Raw genomic sequence first — 15,842 nt, 5'->3', positions numbered from 1 at the left:
AGACTTTAAAACAGCTATTATAATCATACTCCACTAAGGAAGAACACTCTTTAAAAGAATGGAACAATAGAAAGCTTTAAGCAAAACCAAAAGGAAATTCTAAACACAATAACCAAAATGAGAAATTCATTGGGTGGACTCGTCAACAGAATGGAAATGACACAGGCAAAAGTCAGTGAATGTGAAGACCAACTAACAGAAATTACCCAATCTGAAAAACAGAGAGAAAAGACTGGGGGGGGGCGTGGGGGGAAAAAAGATGAATAGAGCCTAAGAGACCTGTTGGGCAATATCAAAAGATCTGCTATGGCCATGCCACTCTGAACAAGCCTGATCTCGTCTGCTCTCAGAAGCTAAGCAGGGTCGGGTCTGGTTAGTACTTGGATGGTGGTTAGTACTTGGATGGGAGACCACCTAGGAAGACCGGGTGCTGTAGGCATAAAAAAGAAAAAAAAAAAAAAAGATCTGATATTCGTGTCATCATAGTCCCAGAAAGAGAGCAAAAAGAGTACTGGAAAGAAAACATATTTAAAGAAATAATAGCTGAAAACTTCCTAAAACTTGCCTTTAGTAAAGACAGATTCAAAGAATAAGTAAACCCCAAAGAGAATATATAAAAAGAAATTCAGACCCAGGCACAGCAAAATCAAACTGCTAAAAACTAAAGACAAAGTAAAACTCTTGAATACGGCCAGATAACAATTTGAATGACTATGGATGTCTTATAAGAAACCATACAGACCAGAAGGCAACAGAACATTTTTCAAGCGCTAAAAGAAAATAAGTATCAACCCAGAATTCTATGTCTAGCAAAAATATCTTTCAAGAATAAAGGTGAAATAAAATTTTCAGGTGAAGGAAAGCAAAGAATTTGCTGGCAGAAGATAAGCTCTAAAAATGCTAAACATTCCTCAGGTGGAAGGTAAATGATACCAGAGGAAAATCGGAACTTCAATAATGAACAAAGCAAAATAAATGGTAAAAATGTGGCTAAATGTGAGTATTTTTTTTCTTTTAAACAGTACAGAGATCTTTTTTTTCTTCACACCCGTCATGCCATGAATCCACAGGGAATGGGTTCCAGCAGCTCGGGCTCCTTTCCACTGGTTCTCACAAAATGAGCTGCTCTGGGTGGAGCAGGCTGGCTTCAGGTACCTTTCTCTTTGGCTTCCTTCTTTTCCTGATCACCGTCCTTCACACCTTTCAGGAAGCTACCTAGGCTCTTAGAATCCTTAATACGCACATTCATTCTCTTGGCGAGAATCTTGCCCGTTTACAACACGCATGCTGGGCAACACTGTAGACCCCTCCAGTTTTGCCAACGTAACATTTGAGGGCCATTCCTTTTTGAACAGTGCCCATTGCTTCGATGTCTACAACGTCACCTTTCTTGTAGACTCCCATGCATGTGGCCTAAGAAACAACTCCGTGTTTTCTAAAAGGCCTAGAGAACATACAGAGGGTGCTTCTCCTCTTTCCCTTTGTGTTGGTCATTTTGGTGGATAACTGAAAGATGGCGGTTCCTGCCTAAAGGAAATATTTTTTTCTCCTTTTAAGTTCTTGAAAGTATGTGTAACAATTGAAAGCAAAAGTTTTCAATGAAGCTGTAATACATATGACAAATATAATATAAGGTGAGATAAAGGAATGTTATACAGTAGGATGGTTTCAACAGTGCACTTGAAGTGGCAAATATTAATTCTGAGCGCTCTGTGAAAAGCCATGTATACATACTGTTATCTCTAGAGTTAACTACAAAAAAAACAGAGAAAACATCAAAAATTCAATATAAAAATGAAAAATACTAAAAAATGTTCAAATAATCTAAAAGGCAAGAAAATGGAATAAAAGCAGAGGAAGCAAAAACAAGTGTCAAATAGACAAATCCAAAGTTAACAATTACATTAAGTGTAAACAGTCTAAATATATCAATTAAAAGAGATTGAGAGAATGAATAAAAAAACAAGACCCATCTATTTGCTATGTACAAGTAACCCACTTTAAATATAATGATATAAGTAGGTTAAAAGAAAAAGGACAGAAAACAACAAACCATGTAAACACTAATATAAAGAAAGCTGGAGTACCTGTATTTGTATTAGACAAAGTAGACTTAAGAGCAAGGAAAATTACCAGAAATAAAAAGGGTCATTACATAATGATAAAAGGGTTAATTCAGTAAGAAGGCATAACAATCCTAAGACTCTTCTAACAGAAGAGTCTTAAAGAGTCTTAAAGTAAATGAAGCAAAAAGTAAAAGAACTGAAGGAAGTAAAATCATAAATAGACAACTGCAAAATATTCAAGTAGTTGGAAATCAAAACACTTCTAAATCATTCATAAGTCAAAGACTAAGTCTCAAGGAAAATTAGAAAATATTTTGAACTGAAACAAAGTAAGCAATCTATCAAAATTCATGGGGTACACAAAATGTGTGGGGTCCTTCATACAGAGGGAAACCTATAATATTAAATGCTGACATTAGAAAAGAAAGGTCTCAAGTCAACAATCCAAGTTTCCACTTTAAGAAACAAGAAAAAGAGCAAAATAAAGCTTAAGTGAGCATTAGACAGGAAATAAAGAGCAGAAATCGGTGAAATTAAAAACAAGAGGAAAAAATCAATGAAATCAAAATCTCATTGAAATAATAAAATTGATACACCTTTAGCCAAACTGACCAAGGAAAAAAGACAAAACGCACAAATTATCAATATTAGGAATGAAGGAGGCGATATCTCTACAGATCCCAGATATTAAGGGACTAGGTCAAACAACCCTATGTACATGAAGTTAGTAACATATAAAATGGACCAATTTCTTAAAAGCCACGAACTATCAAAAGTCATTCAAAGAGAAATAATACGAATAGTTCTTTAGCTATTAAAGAAGTGAAAATCTTAATATAAAACCTTTCTAAAAATTTTTCTATGGAACAGTCCTGGAATTATTTCAAATAGGAACCACCTTATTGGACTTAGGAAAAAAAAACTCATACGTAATTTAAAGACTTTCTCTCTTTCAACATATACTTGTATTCGTTGGTGGCTTTATAATTCAAAAGTCTAGTTAACTTGATTGTTATAAAACATACACATTTCCATTGATAATAATGAGACTCAATTTTTATCAATACTTCTTGACCTCATTAATGTGTCTAGTACAGTTACTCTGAAAGGATCTTTGCTCAAGTAATTTAACTAATTACTTATTCAAGTAATTAAATTACTCAAAGACAAACGTACTAATGGTTAAATTCCAGGAAGCAGGATCCTTCAAACAACTGAAGTGATACTTAAAAGTGTAAAAATCAAGTGTTACTTGAAAGTGCTAAAGAAGTATTACATGACAACGAACCATAAGAAATTGCCAATTATCAATGGATTCAACTTAAAACAATGTAAGCATTCTGTTTGTCTATGATTCAGTCTTCTCAAGAGTGCTAGTCACTTCCACCTGGATGGTATTATAATGAATTACCTTGGATGTTGGGCACTGAAGTTCACTCAACATTTACAAAACATAGTCTGGAGATTTTTCACATCAGTTATTTGCAAATCTAGGACATGAACACGTACTAGGAAAGGAGTACTTTGTATGTCTAAAGAACGTTTGTTTTACTTATACTTCTCTGGAGTCTGTTTTTAATTCTTAAAAAAAAAAAAAAAAAAAAGCCCTGTTGTCAAGTATAGATTCACTATGAACACTATGAATAAGGATTAAGATCAAGGCTCAAAACATCCTGAAGAACAACAAAAGTTCTAAGGCCACATCATCATTCCTTTGATCAAATCCCTTTGATAACCTATCTCCCTGAGTCAAAGTCCTTACTAAGGGCCTACAGCCATTTCTTGCTACTTTTCCCCCTCTATTCCAGCCACCCTAGCCTTCTTCATGTTCCTTGAACATGTAAGTACATAGATTCCCTCCTGGGGACCTTTGGATTAATTGTTCCCTCTACCAGAAATGCTATACCCAAAGATATCCATATGGCTCACCTCATCTCCTTCAGATGTCTGCTTAAATGTCATCGCCTCAAAATGGCCTTTTTTGACCAATCTATTAAAATAATACCCCTACTACAAGCAACTATATTTTTTCCCCTGGTTTATTGTCTGTATTCCCCCAACAGAATCTAAATTACAAGGAAGTGAGGTCTTTGTTTTATTCATTTCTGTATCCCTAGAGTCTAGAAGAGTAGAAGGCTCTCAATAAGAATCTGCTGAACAAAAAGTTGCACAAAGACTGAAAAGTTGTTTCAGATACTAAAAAAAGCTAAGAACACAGTTTGGAACCCTGCAGGCTCTGCTACTCAGAATGAAACAGCTACCCTTTTGGAGAAAATATTTTATTTCTAACAAAATATACAGACAACACATGAATGCTAAGTGCATGCATGCTGCAAGTCTATTAGTACAGAACGCTTTGATTTATCGCACAACTTTGACTAGATCATTTCCCCACGAACCAAGAAATTCTGGCTAAAGATTTAAGAAACAATAGAGGCAAAGTTAACCCTTTAATATTCAAGAATGAGGAAACACAGAATATACGAGTCCAAACCTCACAGCATAGAGTAAGATAACCGAAATTAGAATTGGGAGTGTTGCCCCCTAGAGACACGGGGGAGAAAAAGTCCTAAAAGGATTGCACCTCTTTTCTTGGCGCCAGGAATGGGATTAACACTTAGTAAGAGGGTGCAAGGGGGCATGGAGTTTGGGAGGGCGAGGCCTGGACTCCTAGGAAGGATGGGAGTGGTGTAACCGAGCCACCCTCTCTCCATAGATTTTAGCTCAGGAGAAAAGGGAGTGTAGACTACCCACTCTCAAAAAGGTTTGAGGGAGAGTTGATGAGGGTAGACCCCTCCCCTTCCCCAAGGCAAGCCCGGGCCCCAGGAGGGCTTCCCAGTCTCCGGCTCACCCGGCTCCCGGTTGATCTCGATGTCGAAGTGGCACTGCGGCCGGTCCTGCGCCCCCATCGCTACCGAGGCGACGGCAAGAGCTGCGAGACAGGGAGAGGAAACCGGTCAGGTTGGGAGCCAGGGCAGGGGCTGGGGCGGAGCCCGAGCCACGGTCGACTCGCGCCAGCCTGTCGCGACAGTGCAGAATGGTAAGACGGCGTCCCCTTCCCGCCCCGAGCCTCCCGACTTCCAGGTGGCGCGCACACACACACACAGCGGGTGAGCTCTTCACCTGGCTGGCCTCCAGCCTGAACAGCTCCCCGTGCGCAGAGGAGAAAGCGCGGCCGCGGTAGCTGGAACCCAACGCCGCTAACGGACCACCACCCCCGGGCCCAGCCTCCTAGCGCCACGCTAAACCCCGCGAGAGTCGGGGCAAATACCGCGAGAGCACAGTCTCGAAAGGAGGTTAACCGAAAGGAGGCGCACGTAGGCGTGTCTGGGAGCGCTCTCGAGAAGCCCAGCCGGGCGCTCCTATTCTTGAGCTGGTCCTTTTCTGCCCCGCCCCTTCGCTCTTTGTCATTGAAGCCAGTCGCCCAATCTGGGAGTCCTGGAAAAGCCTGCGCTTTCTACTTTCTTCGTCCCTCAAGGACCGTGAACTTCCGCGCATCTCCCGATATCGCGAGGCTTCGCTGTTGACAGCCGCGAGCCAGCTATGTGAATTAAGTCGTTGAGGTTTAGTAAATCCATTAGACCTTATATCCTGGCAAGAAGTAGTTTATGACGCCATCCTAATTTTAAACCATTCGTCTCACTTCAGAGGCCTTTTAGACTGAAGTGTGTGTGCGTTCCTGCCTTGGCGCCCGTGTCCCTGGGATAGTATCTGTTCATGGCAATTCTGCATCTTTTATGTGTCGGTTAAAGTCCTTTTGTCCATTTTTTAATCGCATTCTTCGTCTTACTGAATGCAATAATTCTGGATACAAATGTTTGCTACATAGATAATATATATTATGTTCTGAGTCAAAATCTTGATATATGATTGCGAATATTTTCTTCCAGTCTGGGTCTTGTTTATTAAATAAATAAATAAATTGCTTCGTAGGCATATTTTACTGGATCCTCAGGGACCGATAATCCCTTTCTTAATCAAAATACTTTAGAAAATAGTAAAGGAGAGAGAGCTACCCAATTTATTTTGTGATACCAAGACCAGTCAAAGATGGCAAGAAAGTCACAGACCAATCTCATTATAAACATGGATTTAAAAATCCAAATATTAAGAAATGTAGTTTAGCAGTATTTAAACCCCAAATATCATACCCTAATTGGCTTTAACTCAGGAATGCAAAGATGGTTCAACATCAGAAAATCTATTCCTATAATTCAACATATTAACATATCAAAGAAAGGACACAATTATCTCAGTGGCGTGTTGATTATCCATATATTGTCTCTCGGCTCCTTTAGTATATCTTCTGTAATAACACAATTCAGCCTTTAGCAGGGATCCCTACTCCAACCTCTCCCCAAAGTAACTTTTATGCTTTTATAACTTAAGAAAGGGGGACAAGAAGTGAGCGAAAGGAATTCAATGAGAAGATATAAACACAATTCTGCCTTATTTCCTTATACTATTTTTTAAATAAAAGGATATTCTAGATCTTAAATGGGGAATTAATGTAATAAGCAGAAAAGAATTAATGTAATAAGCCTGGGGCTGCTATCTTTAGAAAGGCCTACTTACCAGGTTGGTCTTTGGGTGATCTCAATGCAACCTTGAATGGTAGTGTTTCCCACATTTATAGAAATCTTTTCATTATAAGAGTGCCTCACTATGGCTAAACTATTTGCACAAACAATATTGTCTATGCATAACACCTGCTTTCCTGTTGGAAATCTGAAATTTTGGCACGTGCTAGGCAGAGGATACATACATGACCAGCCTCTAATAAAAATTTGGAGCATTGAGTCTGTAATGAACTTCTCTGGTAGACAACATTTCTCACATGTTGTCATAGTTCATCCCTGGAGGAATTAAGCTTGTCCCATGTGACGCCTCTGGGAGAGGGAAATTTGAATCTGGTTTTCTCCAGGCTTCGCCCCATGTGCCTTTTTCCTTTGCTGATTTTACTTTGAATTCTTTTGCTATAATAGATCATAGCTGTGGGTACGACTACATGCCAAGTCCTATGAGTCCTTCTAGCCAGTCATCCAACCTGGAGGTAATCTTGGGATCCATAAAGCAAAAACAGAAATATTACCAGAATTTAGTAATAAAAAAAACTATCAATATTGAAAATTTGAAAACATATATTTTGAAATCCTAGATTTCTTTTTTTGTGGAAAATCTAAGTCTTTAGTTGAGACCTGCTCCCCATGAGATAATCCCCAGGATCTACCAGCCTGTTATGCTTGGGAAAAGCATATCGGGTTCCTTGTCATTCATCTTAGCTGAAATATTACTTTCTCAGGTCATCCCTGACTCCATAAAGTAGCCATCCAGACACTCTTCAGAATATTCCCTGTTGTAATTCTCTGCAGAGCACTTATTACCATGTGAAGCTTTCCTTGATGACTTATACTTTATTGTTTGTCTCCCCTATAAGTAGATTTATACTGTATTGTCTTCTTTATACAAGAATAAAGCTTCCATGAGAGCAGGGATATTGTCTGGCTTCCTCACTGCAGTACCTTTAGCACATACCAGTTGATCAAAAAGTATTTTTTAAATGAATGAATGACAATAGAAATGAAAACAACCTCCCCTTGGATCCTATACTCTTGTTAAAGATTTAGGAAGGAGAGAGAATGCTCTTGTGACTAAAGAGAATATCTGGATTCTAGAGGAAACTGGAATTTTTATTGAGAACAGATTAACTTTAAATTGCTTTTATTAAAATGGAAACAAATCAATACATGTGTGAGGTACAGTAACAGCCAAATGAAGATGCTACGTACCCTGCTCAAGAAATATACTCACTAATGGAAGTTTACTGCAAAGGCTCAAGGGTACACGAGATAGCATTGAACATCATTTCTTTCCTAGTCACATCTTTACTTGGAGTCCACAAAGGTCAGACTGCGGTGTTAGGAAGCCTCATAAAGAAGTAGAAAAATAACATTTTGTGGAATAAACCCGACCTCAACTTAGCTGCTCTTATTTTAGCTACTGTATCCTCATCCCAGAAGAATGTGATGACAGAAGTCACCAGTTGCAAGTCCAGGCTTGGAAACCCAGGACACCAATCTCTGCTGTTGGGAGAGCAGCTTGACCCCGAGTTGGAAAATGACCGACAGGCTGAGTGGAAGCTGTACTCTTGAAGCAGGAGGTCCTCTGAGAATGTGGTTAATTTAGGCTGGTCAGGTTTGGTCTTTGCCTTTTTAAATCATCCTGCACAACTGTACCAAACTCTGGGGCCTTCAAAAGTCATGGCAGATGCTTGTACTTCAGGCTGTCTCTGAAGCAGATATGTAGGGATGGGCTGGGATGCTCACGATGACAGCTTGCTGGCCTGTGCCCGCTTCTCCTGTGTATCTCCCCAGAAAGGGGTTGTCTAGAGTGTAGGGTAAACTGTGTCTAAAGCAGCCTTGACTGCTCTCAGAGGCTCTGATTTGCCCTGATTCAGTTCTCTGCATGTGGACTGAAATGTCCAAGACAAAAGGAGGGGAACAAACCCCTTTACTGAAGAGGAGAGCTGGGCTTTGTCTTCAAAGCTGGATACCTCCTGCCATGCAGGAAGCTGCACTTGACTGCTGTAGGCCACACGGGCTTGCTCAGAACCCGTACTCTCTGGCATTGGAGCCTCTGTTGTTCTGTCACAGACCCTCACCCACCTTGCCAGTAGCAGACAATCCCTCAAGGTTAGACTCACCTTGCGCTGGCTGAAGCCCACTTCCGGGGCTGCCCTTGACTTTCTACTTTCTTCTGTTTCCTCTGGGACCCACTTGGCCACAAAGACTGATTATTAATGTAGGGGACACTAACTCCCCTGTAGGCAACCCCTAACCAGTGTCTCTTAGATGGACACTTCTGGGACATTCTATGTGCTTCTCCTACAATAATTGAGTCCCTATTGCCTATAGCAGTGACCTCCATAATAAAATCCTTTTATTGGCTCTCACTCTCCCCACTACCTTATTTGTGCTTCCTGAGATCATCTCCCAAATAAACAACCTGCATCAAAGCCTCCTTTCAGGCTGTGCTTCAGGGGAGGCCCTAATTGAAACACCAGCCTGTGTGCTCACATTCCAGCGAGAGCCAGGTCCTGTGCAAACAAGTCAAGCTGCCTAGTGAGGAGAGGCAGCTGCCTTCTCACTCCAGCTGCTGGTTGCTCTGTGGATCTCTAAGACCAGCTTTGCTAGAAATCCAGGCTTGAATGGGAAACCTTCTCATCTTTAAATGTTAGCAACTAATTCAAAATAAAAACACTCCACAGCACCCATCCTGTATGCTGACCAGATCAGGCCTGTGAGCAGCCCACTTGGCAGAGTTTGGGCACCAATCCCAAGACCAGTGGGGGAAGGAGACCATTAATGGGCTAGAACCCTAAAGAAAGCAGAATGGGCAAGGGAGCAAAGAACAGGCCCCCTCCCAGACTTGAGAAGGCCGAGAAAGGGCCAGAGCCCTCAGATGACACAGCGGAGCCAACACACATTCAGGGTTTACCATGTGCCCTGCTTTCAACGACGTTATCTTCATCTCACAACCTCAGGAGGCAGATGCTGCTTTGATTATTCCCGTTTTAGAAGTGAGGCAACAGCCTTCAGAGGTTGAGTAATAGATCTGGACTCAAAATTAGGTCTCTCTTCACTATTTACACCTTACAGCTTCTCTAGGTTGCAATCCTTGAGTCCAGCAAAAGGAGCAAGAACCTAATATTCTAAGTTTGAATTTACTTAAAATAATCTCCTTGCCTTGTTTTACAGATAAGTCTTAAAGGGGGAAAGTTATGTATAAAACAAAGCCAATAGTGCTCACTTAGGCAGCACATACCAGAACAAGGCCAATAAAGGCAAAGGGAATAATAAAATAGAAATGTTTTAAGCAGTTAATTGCACCATTATGTAATCCCTAATGAAATAATAGATCAAAGATGAGTTATAATTTAAGCGAAAGGCTTTGGGGAACTTAATAATAAATCAGGTCACTTCCTATTGTGATGCAAAAACATTTACTTATCACATCCTATGATGTATTCTTGCAAAAATATTAGAAATCTGAGTCTGAATGAGCCTCTAGATCTACCAGCTTACAGGAAAAGTAGGCAAAAGTGGAACATATTTAATGACATAACAGGGATACAACTAGGCAAATCCAGAATTTGACAAATTTTAGGGCAAACGACCTCATTTTTTCAACTAAGAGCAAAGAAAAAGAGACTTAAGGGACAGCAACAAAAAACAAGTCTGTGAATCTTATTTGGATCCTAATTCAGACCAAAAGACACTTTGTGATAACTGAAGAAAACTGATTAAAGGGGTTCAGGACATGCTACTCAAAAATATGGCATCCGGGCATATTGAATACTTTAAGCTGAAGGAATTTAAGAAATGGCGTATGCTGAAAAGACTCCTTGACCTTCCCTGATGCAGGTCATGAGACCTGCATGTGAGAGGAGCCCTCTCTATACCTGGAGGAAGAGCATCCTTATCTGAGAGACATGGAAACTGAACAAACAAGCCTTGCTGTTTCCTCCAGTTCGCTACACTTAGCTCATACCTTTTTGTCCTATCACATTTTCCCAAGACTTTCCACTCTTCATCAAACCCAGTATAAAAATGCTCACATTCAACTGCTTCTTTTATGAAGGCTCACGTCATGTAAAACTTCTATTAAATAAATCTGTATGGTCTTCTTTTGTTAATGTCTTTTGCTACAGTCCCAGTTGAGAACTTTAAAGAGAGGTATTTTTCTTCCTCTATAATAATATCTATTATTAGATATTAGTTAATAATTATGAATTACTATTAATTTTGTTAGCAATGATAATAGTGTCATACATATTGTCCTTAGAGTTTTTCTGAAAAACCAAATGGAACAATTATTACAAGAAAATTTCTATACCTCAATATTAGTCTTTTGTGGAAAGGCAAGCTTTATTTCAAAGCAACCCGAAAAGAGCAGTCAGGGGCTCCACAACTGAAAATTCCATAGAAGAGAGAATAGTTACATGTCCGTCTGACAGGGTCTCATTCTGGAGTCTCGCCAATTCCTGCTCATTACCAACACCTGCTAAGTTTCCTCTTCAGGTTGTAAAAAAGGAGCCTTGAAGAAGCCCATGTTTTTGTTGTTGCTGTTGTTGTTTTATCCAAATATACTTAAGAAAAAGGACACCTGGAGGCAACTTGAGGGAAACTGTTTAATTATTAAAATAAATATTTACAGTGAAATACAGTTAACTTGGTAACTTCTTCACATTTTCATACTTTTAAAAAAGCCACAGAGGTTTCATTCATATTTGAAGCAGCTGAGTTGGTAAAGCTCCACTCCATTTCCCAGGAAACGGATTACATTCAATTATTCCTCACAACAGCCAACTGAAGATTATTCCATTACTTTTGAAGGACTGGTTGGGTTGGCATCAGCAATGGTAGCCAAATAAATGAGATTTCTGTGCAACACATGCTGGTACCTATGGGTGAGAAACAAGCAAAAATTAGAGGCTTGTTTTTACTGAACATGAACTAGAAACTGGAAAATAATTTACCTTCTCTAGTGGAAAGGTTTATCCATTAATTGGATAAAGTGTTATCAACTTTCTTGTTTAACACATTTAAGGAAAAATATACAGAATCTTACCTGTTCTCACTTACCACTTCCATAGCTACCTCTTTAGGCCAAGCTATTATCACTTCTTGCTTAGACTGTGGTATTGGACCACTCTCCTAACTGGACTCCCTTGCTCTACCTTTGTACCCCTACTCTATTCTTCATATACCAGCCTGAGTGATCACTGTACAATTTAAGATCATGCCCTACCTCTGTTTAAAATCTTCCAAAAGCTCCCATCTCATTCTGAGTAAAGCTGAGTCCTTCTCGTGGCCTATAAGGTCCGATTTAACTGGGGCCTCTAGTTACCTCTCTGATCTCATCTCCCAGCACTTACCCTTAGTTCACTGAGTTCAGGCCACAGTAGTCTCCTTGCTGCTACCTGAAGCTAACTATCCAGCACACTACAGCCTGGGGGTATCTACTCAAATGTCACATCAGAGATACCCTGTATAAAACGATACCTCTCCCTGCACTTACCTGGTTTTATTCTTATTCAAAGAGCTCATTGGCAGGTGCCTAATTATATGATTTCCTCCCTCTAGATGCTAGAATCTAGATTATAAGCTCCAGGACAACAGAGCTAGTATCTGTTTTGGTGCTGATTCCCCAGTAGCTGAAACAGTGCCCGGTACTCAGTAGTACTTATAAAATATCTATTGAACAAACTTAAGAAAGGACGAGATACTTCCATGATCCATGTGAACTTTCTATAGTCGGGATTCTCAATCGAGGGAGACAGGAAGACAAATCAGACTAGGAAGTAGGAAGCGTGGCCTCTGCAATGTGACAAAGCCCACCAGGAGAATTTGATAACTTTCTAACCCATATGTTGAGAATCACTGCACCAAATGGAATGTTTTACAACTATTTTCCATACAGAAAAATGAGAAAATGTTTACTACAAACTGTTAAAAAAAAAAAAGAAAAGAAAAGAAAAGCGAATTATCAAATGCCAGAGTCAAATGTAGACTTATCCAAAGGTGGGTATCTCTATTATTCCATCGAGCTGTTCACTGAGGGGCTGTAGGTATTTAAGATGGTGGGGAAAGCATGGCTTTTTTAAACGTCTTCAGTAACAATGAAATATCTTTTAACAATAAATGAGGTGTAATTTCCTTTCGTTTTGGTATATGGTTAGAGAGCACATTAAATTACTGTGCAGAATTTGCCTTACCTTAACTTGTAAATCTTTTTTTGGTCTTTGCGTGTTACAAAGTTAGAAATGGGAGGGAACTTAGCAGTTAAATGGTCATGATTTCCTCACTTAACAGAAAAAGGATGAGCCAGGAATCCATGGGAAAGTGGCCACCACTCATCTCCTAATACTAGTTTTCAGTGAGCTCTCCTCCCCATCCCTGTTGTCATCAGCTGTCATGGCTTCATGTGATGGAGGCATTACAATGAGCATGATCCAAGTTTTGAAGAGGGTGCCACGTCTGATTCTGGGCTTCACAATGTACTGTCCTTTTGGTCTTTGGCAGGTAGGTAACCTGACTCTCATCTACAAGCAATCTCCCAAGACTCCTAGTTCAGGCCCGCTGCTGTATCACCAAGAAGGCTTCCCCTCCACTCAAAGGGGAGGGAGTTGGGGACTTACTGGACGCACTCATAGGCCCGGCCTTTGTTCTGATACTCCACGATGCAGCGGATCAGCTGGTCATTCTCCTCCAGAAGCTGAAAGATCATAAAAAGGGTCAGCGCAGCGCGACATCAAGACGTTAAGTAACCTGCCCAAAGGTCTCATACCCCAATGGCGGGCTGTCCCGCCCCAGCTCCCTTGCTGACTTTGTTCCCATCTCACTTGTACCACTGAAAGTCAATACCCTAGGTACCCCAAAAGTCTCAGATGGGCTGCTGCTCACTCCAGGAAGCTACCCGCAGCCCTTCCGGTTCTCGACTAAGAAACCCATTCTCTCCGCCCGCGTTTGCGCTCACCTGCTGGATTGTCTCCTGATTGACTTGCGCCTTGCCTCGCAGCCAGTCCGGGACGAAGGCCACCGACATCACGGGAAGCCAGACTGGAACCGGGTCTCAGAGTCCGCGGATCTCCGCGCAGCTAGATCCCGGGTCCTTCCTCCTAGAGGGCGGGGAACGGACAGAATGCCGCTTGTGATTGGGCGCGCCGCAGCGACGCTCAGCGTCCCTCTCAGACCCCGCCCCTGGGGCGCCGGAGCAATCGGCCTGTCCCTCGCGTTTGCGCAGTCTGGAGAGCTGATGTGGGGCGGGGTCTGTCATCCGCCCCTTCACTTGTAGGCGCAGTGCATACTGCATGCAGGAGCATCGTGCCGGGCTCACACGAGAATCGGGTTTGGAACCCAGATGTCTGGCCCCAAGTCCACTCCTTTCGACACCACTCTTATGCCCCCAGGTTTGCGTTAGGAGCGTGAACCCTGGGCATTGCCTCCTGCCACGCCAGACCCTGCAGGGCCCAAGAAAATACTGGTGTGCGCTTCACTCTTTACTGAGCGTAACTCACATAAATGCCTAGTTTTCCTTAGGTTTACAACCCTAAAAAGCGCTATTATTTTCTCCATTTTACAGATGAGAAAACAGAAGTTAAGTAACCTGCCCAAGTTCTCGTAGCTACTAAGGACACTGAGTATCCATGTAGTGGATAAGACTGCCCCAGGAGAGTGTGTTGGTTTCCTTCATGGCAGAGGAAAAGGAACTATGAAGGAGAATGAGAGGAGAAAGAAACTAGAGATATACGAGGAAATCCAGGGCAGTGCGAGATAAGACAAACAGCAATGACAAATGTTGTTGAAAGGTCAAGCAAGATAGAAAGTAGATCTTTGATGATTTTAATGAGGGAACTTTTAGAAATATGGTGAGGCAGAAGTCAGAGTTGCAGAGGACTGAGGAATTAAGGGAAAGGTGAAGCAATAGACTCTTCAAACATAGGCTACTTTTTCCAAGAAGTTTGTCTGTAAAAGGGAAAAAGAAGATGGTGTTTGGAGGGGCAGATGTAGGTGGCAACGGAGTGGCATTACTTTAATGGTTGCTCTTTCCTCAGTGAAGGAAGCACGTGGGAGAGCAAGGTGGGTAGAAAAGTGGGAGATCTGGGGACCCTGCAGGAGATTTTGAAGTTGCTACTGCGGAGAAATGGAGAGAGCCAACCTGGCAAACACAGGACTGCTGGGCAGTATTACTGACCCGGTCAAGACTAGCAATGTACAAACATAGTATTGATCTGTGTGGTTGTGAGATTGTGTTCAGCAGCACTTATAGCCCAGAAGGAGATTCGGAGAAGGCAGAGGTTGGATTTTTCCAGGGTTGGAGTGGTGCCAGGCAGGATAACTGTACAGAAAGATAACTGTACAATGGAGGTATGGGTATTGGTACGCGTTTTGGGAAGAATGTGATGGAAGTGGTGAACCCTGGACTTTCAGCTGATGGAGAAGGAAATGAAGCCTGGAGGGAGGTGATAAATAGAACAAAGTAGAAGGACAAGTGGACTTCAGGCTTCTTCAGGCTGGAGAACAGTGGGAGGAATTCAGAGAACATCTAAAGGGTGAGTCAGAGATCAGGTGTCTGCATTTTCAACTTCAGAGGTGGGGTTCTTCTGTGGTGATGCAGTGGGCTGCACTGAGACCCTGGAAGTGGAGGGACGGAGGCCCGGAAGAGAAGCCTCTGGAGCTTAGAGCCAAAATGCACAACACATTGTGGTGCCTGAGCCACACCAACTGCACCGTAAGGCCTATTCTAAATCACTCGCTCTAAAAGTTCTTAGACTTTGGTACCGCATCCAGGCTGGCAGGAGGCTGTGCTCTTTGGTTCGCCTATCTCGGGCTTCCCGCCCAGCCACGCGAACAGCAGAACCCACGCCTAGGGCGTGTCACGCCATTACACTGAATCTCCTTGCCTCCACATGTCAATCCTGTCCTCTACCCCGGCAGGAATCGAACTTACACCGCGAAGCCTCCTCGCACCTCCAGACGTGGGAATTACAGGCTTGGACCTCAAACCCAAGCGTGTGAGTATCGGGAGATGCATAGGCAAGTTGGGAGGCACGCTCCCCATCCACGCCCCCTCTGCATTTGGGTTGCAGCCCTTTAAGAACCAGTTCATTAACTGCTCCGTCGGGACGGGCGGCGGAGGCGTGCTGGGATTGGTCGGTTCGAGTGCGGGTATCGCTTAGCAGCAGCGAATGGGGGAGGAGGTTCAAGACTCGCG

At 42.0% G+C, this 15,842-nt stretch overlaps 2 protein-coding genes and 1 pseudogene across 8 annotated transcripts in view; 1 reads left to right on the top strand and 2 right to left on the bottom strand.

Annotated features, from left to right (window-relative positions):
- NKTR (natural killer cell triggering receptor) overlaps positions 1-5,343 on the bottom strand; it is a 43,711-nt gene extending 38,368 nt beyond the window's left edge. For 2 of the 7 annotated variants that reach the window (XM_036219889.1, XM_016163318.2), the window contains exon 1: positions 4,918-4,975. Coding sequence is in view for 3 of the 7 variants with exons in the window: in XM_016163313.2 (XP_016018799.2) it covers positions 4,918-4,975 (58 nt within the window). In the remaining 4 variants the exon portion in view is untranslated. Of the gene's footprint in view, positions 1-4,917; positions 4,999-5,189 lie in introns of those variants that run through there. The other 5 variants (XM_016163313.2, XM_036219890.1, XM_016163308.2 and 2 more) reach the window with 5 other exon arrangements.
- Positions 303-439, top strand: LOC118602161 (annotated as a pseudogene).
- A 5,899-nt stretch (positions 5,344-11,242) lies between the features above and the next one.
- SS18L2 (SS18 like 2) lies at positions 11,243-13,746 on the bottom strand. The gene is made up of 3 exons (XM_016163346.2): positions 13,605-13,746; positions 13,267-13,343; positions 11,243-11,529 (listed from the first exon to the last, which is right to left on the bottom strand). Exons 1-3 carry the CDS (start codon positions 13,671-13,673, stop codon positions 11,442-11,444), a joined length of 234 nt encoding a protein of 77 aa, XP_016018832.1. The 5' UTR covers positions 13,674-13,746; the 3' UTR covers positions 11,243-11,441.
- Between the last annotated feature and the right edge of the window lie 2,096 nt (positions 13,747-15,842).

The sequence above is a fragment of the Rousettus aegyptiacus genome, unplaced genomic scaffold, assembly GCF_014176215.1.
Source record: "Rousettus aegyptiacus isolate mRouAeg1 unplaced genomic scaffold, mRouAeg1.p scaffold_m13_p_4, whole genome shotgun sequence".
Taxonomy (NCBI): Eukaryota; Metazoa; Chordata; class Mammalia; order Chiroptera; family Pteropodidae; genus Rousettus; species Rousettus aegyptiacus.
Note: the sequence above shows the minus strand (reverse complement) of the source record. Positions and strands in the feature narration are given on the sequence as shown.

Coding starts and splice junctions, on each gene's coding strand:
- SS18L2 (XM_016163346.2), bottom strand. CDS start 13,673: ATGTCGGTGGCCTTCGTCCCGGACTGGCTGCGAGGCAAGGCGCAAGTC. Junction 13,344..13,604: donor ATCAGGAGACAATCCAGCAG/GTGAGCGCAAAC, acceptor ATGATCTTTCAG/CTTCTGGAGGAGAATGACCA. Junction 11,530..13,266: donor CGGGCCTATGAGTGCGTCCA/GTAAGTCCCCAA, acceptor TCTCACCCATAG/GTACCAGCATGTGTTGCACA.